Here is a 12,611-nt window from a genome sequence, read left to right as displayed (position 1 = left end):
ATATATATATATATATATATATATATACGGATATACATATATATATATATATATACGGATATACATATATATATATATATATATATACGGATATACATATATATATATATATATATATACGGATATACATATATATATATATATATATACGGATATACATATATATATATATATATATATATATATATATATATATATATATACGGATATACATATATATATATACATATATATATATATATATATATACACATATATATATATATATATATATACACATACATACATATTATTGTTTTGGGCTGAAATCAAGTTATAAAGAAACATCCATGTCCAAGGAACATATATCTAAAATTTCAAGTGTTCACACCCAAAATTGTCGGAGGAGTTTGGTAGAGTTCTCAAAGCTCAAGTCGTTGAACTTTGACCCCTTATCAGCCAAATGTCTTGCCGAAAACGGATATATATATATATATATATATATATATATATATATACTTGCTGTACCTGGCCACGCGTTGCTGTGGCTCAGTTTTTTAAAATGGAACACATGTGAAAGTAGAGAAAAGTTTGATTCTTTTTTTTAAGAGAATGTACAAATTATATTTGTTTTTTAACAGATGTTAAGAAAATAAATAGAAAAATACTTCCATCATTAATTATGCAAAAAAAAATAATTAAAATGTTGATTTAGTGTTTCAATATGCTTATAAATTACGATAAAACTTGCTGAGTATGCACTGTTTTACAGTTGTTGTAAAAATGGAACGGAAACTTAAATTTCGCTTTATTTTAATCTTTCTTAATTTTTTAATTGTGCCCCCCAAACGAATATAATCAAAACAGTAACATTCAACAATTGTACTTTATGTATATAAAACACAAAATGGGTGTTTGTATTACTGTACACATAGATTCGAAAAAGTTGTCAAAAAACAAATATATAACAAATAAATGTTATCAAAGGCAAGATAAGTTACTTTTCTGCCAAACTGGATACATTTTTTGTGTTTTTATTCAATGTAACATATTTATTCAGCTCGAAAAACATACAGTGTTTACCGATGTATTCGAAAATTCAAGATGGCGTCTCACACCCTCTTTAACACCGTAAGTATGGAAAAAGGTGTTATAAACAAAAAACTATACAAAATACTATTAAAAACTCGCTGAATATATGTCAACCTATGTCACGGTAACATATATTGAGCGAGTTTTTAACAGTATTTTATCCGGTTTTTTATTTATAACATCTTTTCCCACACTTACCGTGTTAAAGAGAGAATCAGACTCCATCTTGAATGTTCCAATACATCGGTAAACACTGTATGGTTTTCGAGCTGAATAAACATGTTACATTGAATAAAAACACGAAAAATATATCCAGTTTGGTAGAAAAGTAACTTAACTTGCCTTTGATAACATTTATTTGTTATATATTTCTTTTTGGACAACTTTTTCGAATCTATGTGTACAGTAATACAAACCCCACAAAATATTTATTAAAAAAAAAAATTAAAAAAAAAAAAATTAATAACGAAAGGGAAATAATTCCATTTTTAAACGAAAAAGTCAGTTTACCTAACTTACTGTATTAATGCTATGTTTTTAAGCAAGAAAAAAAAAAGGTAAATATCCAGATACGCTACTACAGATCACCGACCACTCTAATTTGTTTTTTTATAGGTAATTGAGGTCGCTGACAACGAATCTGATAGTCAAACTTGGGGCAAATTTACCGTTTGCATGGTATTTACCCCTGAACCCACGAACTTCTTTCCACCATTTTGCAGCATCCGTTTATGGTACGCGCATGCACGCTGTAGCATAAATGACGGCTTCACCAAGCAAACTATGTTGGGGGGAGGGGATTTTTTTTTCCAGGACATAGAATTTTCTAATTTTCAAAAATACATTATAGCGCTTTTTGGGTGGAAAATTTAAAATTAGCTGAAAAAGAAATAAAATAAGAAAAGGAAAGCACACCAAGTTGGAGTAGGGGGGGGTAATTTATCTGTTTTTTTTTTACCTGGAATATCGAATTTTTAAATTTTCCGTAAGTAATGCACCGACATTTACCAATTAGAACACTATTTAACATTTTCTGAAGATTTTACTTTGTACATTGGGGGCGCGAGCAGGGGGGGGGGAGCGGATGTGATGTTGGCGCGCGCGCCCCAACATCACATTCCCCCCCCCCCTAAACAAATTAGAGTGGTCGGTGTTCTGTGGTAGCGTATCTGGATATTTACCAAAAAAAAAAAAATATTTAGGTTTGGCTATAAATTCCTAAACTCATTTCACCTTAAATAATTTAGGTGACTGAAATAGGAATCTAATTGAATCTTTAATTTCCTGAATAGTATCCGATAATTCATTTTTCTTCGAGTTATATCGAATACATTAATACGGACTTTAGGGGCTTTTTTCGTAATGTTACTGTAAAAATTATTTTTTATTGTTACAAATTACGATGCTTTAAAAAAAGCAAAAATAAATTCTTGCGTTTTTTATTTACTACTGAAAACCATAACTTTAGTAAAGGTATTTTTTGTTTAAACAAAATAAAACATTTTCACCAAGAGTTAAGTAAAAATAATTAGTTCATTATATTCTGCGATCATTATTTGAAAAATACTGCAATTTGGATTAAAATTCGTTAATTTCCTGATTTTTGGTGAATTTTTAAGTAAAGGGAGGAGTCAAAATGTGTATACACTTTGAGCGTCGGCATTCATTTTTCGACCACGTGTGGTTAATTTAAATTAAAGTTCAATCACATGGTTACATTATCAATAAACCCATTGAAAATTTACCGATATTGTAAACACATTCTGTTTACATTAAGCCTGTGGTGTTTTTTTAGTGATGCAATGTTGTCAACTGAGATTTTAAAAAAACACGCGAGATCAGGAGAAAGAAATGTCCAGAAAATCGCTAGCCAGTTTGGCAGAAAAGTAACTTATCTTGCCTTTGATAACATTTATTTGTTATATATTTGTTTTTTGACAACTTTTTCGAATCTATGTGTACAGTAATACAAACCCGTGTACAGTAAAACAAACCCCTTCGGGAGATTGGAATGCCCCCTACCCCACCTAAAATGTACTTGGAAAAATCGATTTTATAGTGAGATTTAAGAATGGTTAGTCGAAAAAAAGGTGAAAAACAAAACAAATAATCAATAAATAATTGTTACCAAAGGCAATAAATGGTACTTTTTTTTACTTACATGAATGAGTTTATTTTATGTTTTAAAGTATTTTCAAGCAATCTAATGCGGATGTCTCTGGGTGCCAAATACCTCCAGATTTTCTAGAATTTCCCGCTAGATTGTAAACGAAATCTCCAGATCTAGCAGGAAAACCGCTAAATTGTAACACTGGTCACGTGACAGGAAGCGGTAATAAATAATTGTCCCTAAATAAAAAAATCGCCTCTCGGTAAAAAGAAATCCACCTATTTATCATAGAAAAATTAAGTATAATGTTATAATTAAAAAGGAATATATAAAAACACACATGGATATAGTAAACATATTATACCAAAACGTGGAAGCCATCCGTCCAGTGGTTTTTTAGACAATTAACTCCAAACGAACCACCATTTACATTTTTATATATATAGATATATATATATAATTTAAAGGAGATTAGAACAATAGTCTAAAGAGCTGAGTGTATTTCAATGTAACAGTGAAATTACTAGCTTAATTAAAATACAGGAAAGAGAAAGTGCTCGTTGTAATTTAGATATATAATAAGCTCGATAGGTAAATATCCTAGAGCTAATTCAATATTAAGTAATGTGATTGATAATTTAAAATTTAAAAATCAAATTATAATTAAATTAAAAATTAAATGCTCTACCCAATCACCTTTCTAGTATCCACCGCGTCCTTCCTATTAGCCAATGAGAATGTATTTATCGGACAAAGGCCTATTTGATATATATATGTATATGTATATATGTAAGTATATGTATATGTAAATATATATATATATATATATATATATATATATGTATGTATATGCATATGTATATGTAAAAAATATATATGGCGATTAAGCTAAACTGAATATTCCGCGTTTAATCCGCTCTAGGACTCTTTAGGCTTATGCGCGAATTTTAGTATATATATATATATATATATATATATATACTAAAATGCGCGAATTTTAGTGTATATATATATATATATATATATATATATATATATATACACTAAAATTCGCGCATAAGCCTGAAGAGTCATATATATATATATATATATATATATATATATATATACATATATATATATATGTAAATATATATATATGTATATATATACATATGTGTATATATGTATGTATATATATGCATGTATGTATATATATATATATATATATATATATATAAATGAATGGATATATATAGATCATTTTCTAAAGATTCTACCATTGTCTTAAATTTGTGTACATCTGCTCTTCCTTCATGCACATTATAAAGTGTTGTATCATCAGCAAATGTACCCATCTCGGATACAATATTATTCAGGGAAGTTATTAATGAATATCAAGAATTATAGTGGTCCAGGGATGGACCCCTAAGGCACTTCCACATTAATGTTATGCTGTTTAGATTATGTCCATCAATGACAACATGGATGGTCATATTGTCAAAAATGGCTCACCTTTTTCCTGAAAATCAACATGACATCCGAAGGTGCATTATCCACATGCGAAGCTGAATACACGACACCAGCAAAAACTACCCAAGAAGTTATGGAACTCATACAGCTACTCACAGAAATGCACCAACATCGAAAATACGATCCCATTAAAATATTTGAGGACAATCAAAGTTCTATAGCGTTTTCGAGGGACACTGTACACCGACAAAGGTGCAAACATGAAATACCACTTTATCAAAGGCACCCTAAATAACAGCACAGAGATCATTTATTGTCCTACAGCAGATATGCTTGCTGATATTATGATCAAAGCCCCAACTCGAGTGAAACTAGAAAAATTCAAAAGGACCTTTTTTCAGACGTTAAACCATGTTTACCTATATATACAGTGTATCACAAAAGTGAGTGCATCCCTTCACATTTCTTCAAATATTTAAGTATATCTCTTCATGGGACCACGCTGAAAAAAAGATTTTTTGAAACAATAAAAAGTAGTCTGTCTGCAGCATATATAACAGTTAATTTATTTTCCCCTCAAAATCACTGAAAATATAGTCATTTCCCTGGCAACAAAAGTGAGTACACCCCTTACAAAAAGTTGTCAATATTAACATACAACATGTCAACTCTTCAGTAAAGCAGTGGTTGTCTTGGATGTGTATTTTAGGTTATTGTAATGCTGGAATATTGCTTTGTGACCCAGTTTCTGGAGGGAGGGGATCATGCTCTGCTGAAGTATTTGACAGTACATGTTGGAGTTCATGTTTCCATCAATGAAATGTAACTCTCAGTACAGAGTTCAATACTTTTCATTTATGTAGTAGTACCATTTACCAGAGACTTTTGTATGGGTTATCCGAAAGAGATGTTGTATGCTGTTGATTTAGTTTTGCCTGTGAAACAATTTATCAAGTTAAAGATTTGGAGGAACGCTATGAAAAGTAAAGGTTTAAAAGTGAATGTTAGTAAGACTAAAGCAATGATCAGAAGTTTTAGAGTTGGAAAGCTCCCTAAAAGAAAAAAATTTCATGTTTAGTTTGTGAAAGTGGAGTGCAATTCAGTTATTTCCGGTATCTGTAAGTGTAATTACTACTTATTACTTGAGAGAGGATAACCAATTAGTGTGCAAGAAATCTAAGACAATGGATGAGAATTGAGATCTGGAGAAAATTTATCTCCACGCAAAGAGTTTTGCAACTTTAATGCATTTGAGCACAGGATGGAGCAGGTGCTAATGTGATTGAAAAAGTTAAGAGTGGATAGAGCAACTATTGCCATTACTAATCAACAGAGTGTTACCAGTATTGACCAAGGGAAGAGTTTATGCAATGTGAGGAAGTGAGAGTTGAGGACATGCATTGCATGGAGAGAGATAATATTAGGATGATACAATGGATGTGCGAGTCTTAAAAATTGACTTAGTTCTGATGACCTCAGAGGAAGATGAAATCTGAACAGTATGGAGAGATGTTTGCAGAATAGTAGACTTTCATGGTATGGCCACGTTGAAAGAATGGATGAGAATTCTTGGATTAATAGATGTTGTTGCAGTGACAGGTTCAGTTTTCAAGGGAAGAAAATAAAAATGAGGGCAAGAGAGATAAATGAAGATTTAGCAGAGATAAGTTAGTTTGGAAGTCAACTCCTTAAGCCATCCAACACATGCTAGCATATAAAATTGATGTTAAACTAAATATGATGATGAGTAAGTGCTCCTTGACTTGTATCTGTAAAAGTCTAACTGTATTACAGTTATGGAAGCTGTTTTATTCAGCATATTGTATGCGAGATAATGCATAGGTGCAGTATCTCGCATACAATATGGTTTCATTGCTAAAATGCAAAAATGGTTGTTACTTAAAAAAAAAAAAAAGAGTTTTTAGGTCAACCATTGGTTGAATCAAGCAGAAGTGAATTTGCAAAATCAATCAAATTTAAAATTATAAAGACAAAATCTCAAACCTCTTTGTGCTTTCCATATTTCTTTTGCAACTGAAACCACATCTCAAGCTATGTTTTAAACAGTAATGTTTCTGCTCTTTTCTTGACATCTCTCTTCATAATATAGAAAGTGAGAACAAGGAGAAATCAATGAAACAGTGAGGAAGAGAAATTGAGTAATAAACAGAAAGAAAAAGAGAGTGACACAGGAGAAAGTAATAGAGTATGAAAGAGGAGGGAAGAGTGGTAGTCATGAATCATACAGTAAGAGAGAGTGAAAATGATAGAACTGTGTCACTCGAGTTAATTTGCAGCTAATAAGAGCAAACATAAATCAAGCATTAACAATAGCTATTTGCCAGATATCCTGCATCTCTACAAAGCCACCATCTATGGAGCATTATTGTCACATCTGGGCTGGTGCACCAACCACTTATCTCCCTTTTAGACTGCCTACTAAACTTTAGTCTATCCTATCATGGCAATGTTGTATCTGTGCTTGCTTTAGGTGTACTTCCATGGAGCATGCTCTGATGAACTTGCTGCACTTGTGTCCCCTTAATGCAAATATCTCTAGCAAACAACAAAATTCTACCTCTTCAGTGTAGAGGTCCCCATATGGATGGAAAACTTTCTACTATAATAGCTTCTTTCCTCGAACCGTTTGCCTTTGTAATTCCCTTTGCTTCCTGTTTGCCTGATTGTACCAACATGCAGAAATTTAAATGTAATGTGAACAAACATCTCGCTGCACAAATCCCCATTTAGGATGCCTCTACAAGTCTGACCACTAATTCACACTGTTCACAAACATCTCAATGGCAATGTATTTTAGAATAATTAACAATTATTTAAAAACAAAAAAAATGAAAAATTTGTATAATTTTAATACACAAAAACTACTTGTTTGTTAATGGCATTTATTGCTCTTAGAGTTACCATCTCTAACATTAGCCAATTCAAAAAAATAATTTGACATTAATTTTTAATGATGATGTGATTGCATAATGTCCATCACTTTGCCATTTCACAATTAAGATAAAAATTTTCCATCCAATTTCACAGACATCTACGATTCCACCAAATTCACGTCTGTTAAATTCTGTGGATCTGTAATAACTGGCATCACAAGAGAAGGGGGAGGAGGAGGACCTGTAGCCAATGTAGGAGTCAGATGTTGTTGTGGTGGTGGTGGTGGAGGGCTTGAATTTGCTGGGGGTACAAATGTGTTTGCCATATTAAAGGGTAGTCCTTCAGAAACAACTGGCACGGGTGAGTCACTTTTCGTTTCTAGCTTTTTGTAGGGAGAACGTTGGAATCGGCAGTTGATGATGTCCAAGAGGAAACCAACTAAACTGTGAAGCATCCCTGAAAAGAATGATCCAAAGGTTATATGCAGAAATTATAAAATCAGACAAAAAATACAACAGTCGAAATGAAAATAAATAAAAGTAACAGGAATGTAAGAAATGTAAAAAAGCAAAATTGAAAAACGCTGAAAAAGTAGGACAGAAAAAAAATAAATAAAAATAACAAAAAACAAAAATAACAACAAAAAAAATAAAGCCCAAAAGAATCAAAAAATAACAAAAAAATTTTTTTTAAATGCTATAAATAATAGTTTTGTGCATATGACCACAGAAGCCTTGATATGGCACCAGAACAAAAAAAAATATTAAGAGGTTAATTAATTTTCCCATTCACAAATGTTGCAGCAAACAAGATTAGATAACTCAAACTTAAGCCCCCACCCCACCCTCACACACATACCATTTGACCACGATCAAATAATATCTTGTTGTTAAAGTACAGAAATGCAATATACATATATTTTACAAACTTTACAAACAAAAAAAGGAAAAAAAAAATAATGCCAATATTTACCCGAGACAGAAAACATTCCTCCAATAATTCCACACAGTCGAACCAGAAACTGCCAGTAAGGTTTGTGTTCTTCTCTAACTCTGATTTTCAAAGATGCCAAATCATATTTGATAAAAATACCAGCGACACCATGACTTCCTTTGTCATGATTTATAGTTCGGTTCTTCAAGAAAAGAACAAAAGAAAACAAAAAAACATGTAAACGATAATATAAAATATTTCAGAATTTGAAATCTTAATTGATAATTTGAATTATTCACACTCATTACGGACATTTTCACGTTTTAGCTGACGTAACCTCCGATCTTCTTCAATTACATGTTTTCAAACGTGAATCTTTATATGAAACTCAGAAACTTTGAACTGAATTTCCTGTTTGATGCATGGGGTAAATCATTCTCATCCCTTCAGCTATGAACTCATGTTGCAACGGAGGAATCTATTTTAAGCGACAGTCTGGAGATTGAAGTTCAATTCTTACAACTTAGTATAACACGTTTATCCAGATATAGCTGACAGAACGAGAATAATCTATCCCTGTAGATTAAATGAAAAGTTCAGCTTGAAATTATTTGCAGATTTCAGAGTTCGACAAGATGCATCTGAAGAAGGTCGAAGGTTTTAAAAGCAGCAACCAAGATAAAAAGAATAGTTCAAAGAATCCAAATAAACAAGAGTTATCTCCCCTGTGACTAATCCTTTAAAAACGAAAACAACCATTTATCACAATTTTTGTTGGATCTGAATAAAGAAATAATGAATGCCATCTTTATATTAAATGTGCATCTATGTAAGTTTTTTTTTTGTCTCAACATGATTTTAGTTTCTTATCTCAAGATATTCATTCCATAAATGACTTCCAATCGTTGCCATTTCACTTATGCCGCCCACCAGGATCAAGTTGTCAACAAGTGATCCCTTCTATGTTTTAAGTGGCCTATCACATGCTTTGAGTCATCAACATTAATGGGGGACACACTTTGACATGTTTAGAATGACTAACACCAGACGATGTGGCCATGCCAATAGAGATGTCATTGTGCAACATTTTCTTAGGAAGGCCCAAAGAACGAGACTGGCAATCGGTATGTCACAGTTAGGATCACATTGTTTTGACATTTCATCATTGACCATGTTTTGTAGTAATACATTGATACATTGAACAATCGTTTCTCGCATATGACGGAATGTGTTTTGTAAAATTGTTGATAGCTGTAGATGTACATCATATTTTTCAAAAAGCAATTCATTTTTTCCCATTATTAATAAAATTAATATGGTTGACTTGTTTACGAAAAAAACAAAATGCATTCTTGTGGATTTCATTTTGTAATAAATGTTTATAAAAATAGGATTTTCAAAAGGTTTTAATATTTTATGCAATTCTATTTTGATTTTGATAAATAATTAGTATGCAGCTAGTTTCATTTGCAACACCTATTGAAATCCGACTCGCATAGAAAGAGAAATTATTGCAAGTGTGAAAAAGTCAATAAATTCACCAGTGGATGAACTGACAACTAAAAAACGATGAAAAATTCTACTACAGCTATCGACAATTTTACAAAACACATTCCATCGTATGCGAGAATTCAATGTTTACTCTTGTGTTACTACAAAATATGGCCAATGATGAAATGTCAAAACAATATACACACGTGTTTTATAGTGTGAACATGTCCACAAAATGTGTATAACATCTATATAAATACATGTATGATGTACATATATTTATGACCATATTTATAATTGTATATCTGTAATCGCCTAGTGTTTAAAATGTTCTTCTAGTCGTATGTGTGGGTGTTTCCATAACTCTGTTCACATCATAAAAAACAAATGTATATGGGCCAGTCTTTTACATCTTTGTTCACTTGGTCCAGACAAAATAAAAAAATACCTTTTTCATAGGGATTAATTGGTCTCTCACTCTTCTGGTCTGTTTCTTGCAGTCTGGAAATATATGTTTCCTTTTGAAGGAGCTGCAAGACATAAGTTCTACATAATGCTAAGGTTGCATTTCTCCCAGCTTCCAAACGTGGAGACAATATATTCCATGCTAACTTGTTCAACTCTCCCAGTCGGACTCCAAACTCAACATGTCTTTTCTAAATTCATTACGTCATTAACTCACATAATCAAAGATGCAAATCAGTAGGTGTATCAGAATTTTTGACACCCCTAACCCAAAACTGCGAATAAAATATAAAAAAACTCATAATTTCTCCTTTTAAAGTGGGTTGTTTATTTTCTTTATGGAATATACTTCCAAAATAAACTATTAGAGTTGTCTAAAAAGTAATAGAAATATTATTTTTTTTTTTTTTAAAAAACAGTGTTTACAAAGTGCCGTGGCGCCTTCATGCAGCCATTTTTTTTGCGTAATGAAATCAATTGAATTTTGCAAGTTAAATTTTTTTCAATTTTTAAACTTTAAAAATCTATCAAAATGTTTCTATTGGTTCAATTTTTATGATATTTTCAGGGTCAATGTGAAATTTTATGCTCTTTCCAATAAACCGAATATAATATTTAGACAAACGTTTTTTTTTTTTTTTAATTCACCCCCACCCCCATTTTTAAATGTCTATTAAAATTTAAATAATTTACTCAAAGTTTTTTATATCACAAATTGAAGATAAAAGATCAATAAATAAAATATTCTAATTTTAAACAAAAAGTGTTTTTTGGAAATTTACCTGTAATGTCCAAAGTGTAAAACCTTTTTTTTAACTTTTTAAAACCATGTTGATTTTTTTTTTTTTAAGTGAAAGCTCATGTTATGTTTAGATTGTCAAGTAAATATCGGATGCTGACGACAATTTTTTTTATTTCATTCAATGTTTTCATTTTTTAGATATTTAAAAAAAAGATTCACTCGATAAAGAATAAAATATATTAATCAAAAACTCATGTATTTCATTAAGAAAATAAAAAAAAAATCGGTAGATTGGATTTTTTTTAAAAGGCAAAAACTGATAAGTGAATGCGTTCATTTTTCACCTAAGCCTAAAAATACTAATTTTGGTTTACAGCACGCAATAGAAAGAAACATTAATTGTGGTGCTTCGAAGCCACCGGAAGATAAATGCGAAGAAAATCAGACATTTATCTCCCTTTATTTGAACAGTGAAAAATATCTGAATTCGCATTTTTTTTTGGAATCCTTGTTTAAAAAAGTATTTTATTTAAAAAGGACATGGAATATAAGTATAAATATGGATAAATTCTTAACAATGAACAATGGAAGTATCCATTGAATAGTACTTTTTATAGGTAAGTGATTTTTTGGAATTTATATATATTTTTATAATTGAAGTAAGTAAACTTTTGTTGATTTTCTTTAAATCTTTTTTAAAGAAAACCGATTTAAAAAACATAAATATTGCATAATTTGCTATTGAACCTGTTATTTTTTTAAAATTTGGTCTTTGCTCCTTTAATTGAAAAAAAAATTAGGGTTTGAATGACATTTTTCAAATAGTTATAAGCTTCGAAAGATAGTAAGTTGAATTATTCAAGTTCTTATCACGCATTTTTAATGGTGCTTCTGATACACCTAGCAAATCAGCTGATCCATTTTTGCCACATAGTTTGTTTATTTAGCTAACATTCCACCTTAGCATTCTGAATATATTTCTACCAAAAATATTTTAAATATGAAAATACCTTTTTACTCTCCCTAACATTCTATTTCCCAAACATAGACAATGATCATAATAATCATTCAGGTTACTTGGCATCTCCCAGCAGTGCTCTATATAACAGAATCATTCAAGTTGATGTTAAAATTTTTATAAATGAACATTAAAACAGTTATACTTTATCCAAAATCAGTTTTAATTGAACCAAAATGTTAGAAAATTAATCAATTATAAATAAAAGTCAAACAAATAAGAATAACAACAAAATAAAAAATTATAATAATTAATTAAAACCGAATAAACTGAGGTAAAAATATCAACTTTATAATTAAAATAATTAAATTAAACTGAAAAAAAAAAAATCGTAGAATAATTCGTCTTGGCAAAGTTGCCTTTGACTAGAAAAATTTAAATCCATTGCCGTAATTGAATGCAGAATTAAGAATAAATAAAAAAAAAATTATATG

The 12,611-nt window shown here is 30.5% G+C and overlaps 1 protein-coding gene across 4 annotated transcripts in view; it reads right to left on the bottom strand.

The window, feature by feature from the left end:
* Nucleotides 1-7,519: 7,519 nt before the first annotated feature.
* LOC145266469 (endoplasmic reticulum-Golgi intermediate compartment protein 2-like) overlaps nucleotides 7,520-12,611 on the bottom strand; it is a 63,905-nt gene continuing 58,813 nt past the window's right edge. For all 4 annotated transcript variants that reach the window (XM_080122156.1, XM_080122155.1, XM_080122157.1 and 1 more), the window contains 2 exons: nucleotides 8,501-8,663; nucleotides 7,520-7,984 (listed from right to left, as the gene is read on the bottom strand). In XM_080122156.1, the coding sequence (XP_079978282.1) occupies nucleotides 7,686-7,984; nucleotides 8,501-8,663 (462 nt within the window). In that variant the 3' untranslated portion in view covers nucleotides 7,520-7,685. The remainder of the gene's footprint in view (nucleotides 7,985-8,500; nucleotides 8,664-12,611) is intronic.

Source organism: Euprymna scolopes, chromosome 41 (assembly GCF_053919585.1).
Source record: "Euprymna scolopes isolate OS-2025 chromosome 41, ASM5391958v1, whole genome shotgun sequence".
NCBI lineage: Eukaryota > Metazoa > Mollusca > Cephalopoda > Sepiida > Sepiolidae > Euprymna > Euprymna scolopes.
This window is presented reverse-complemented; position numbering and strand designations above follow the sequence as displayed.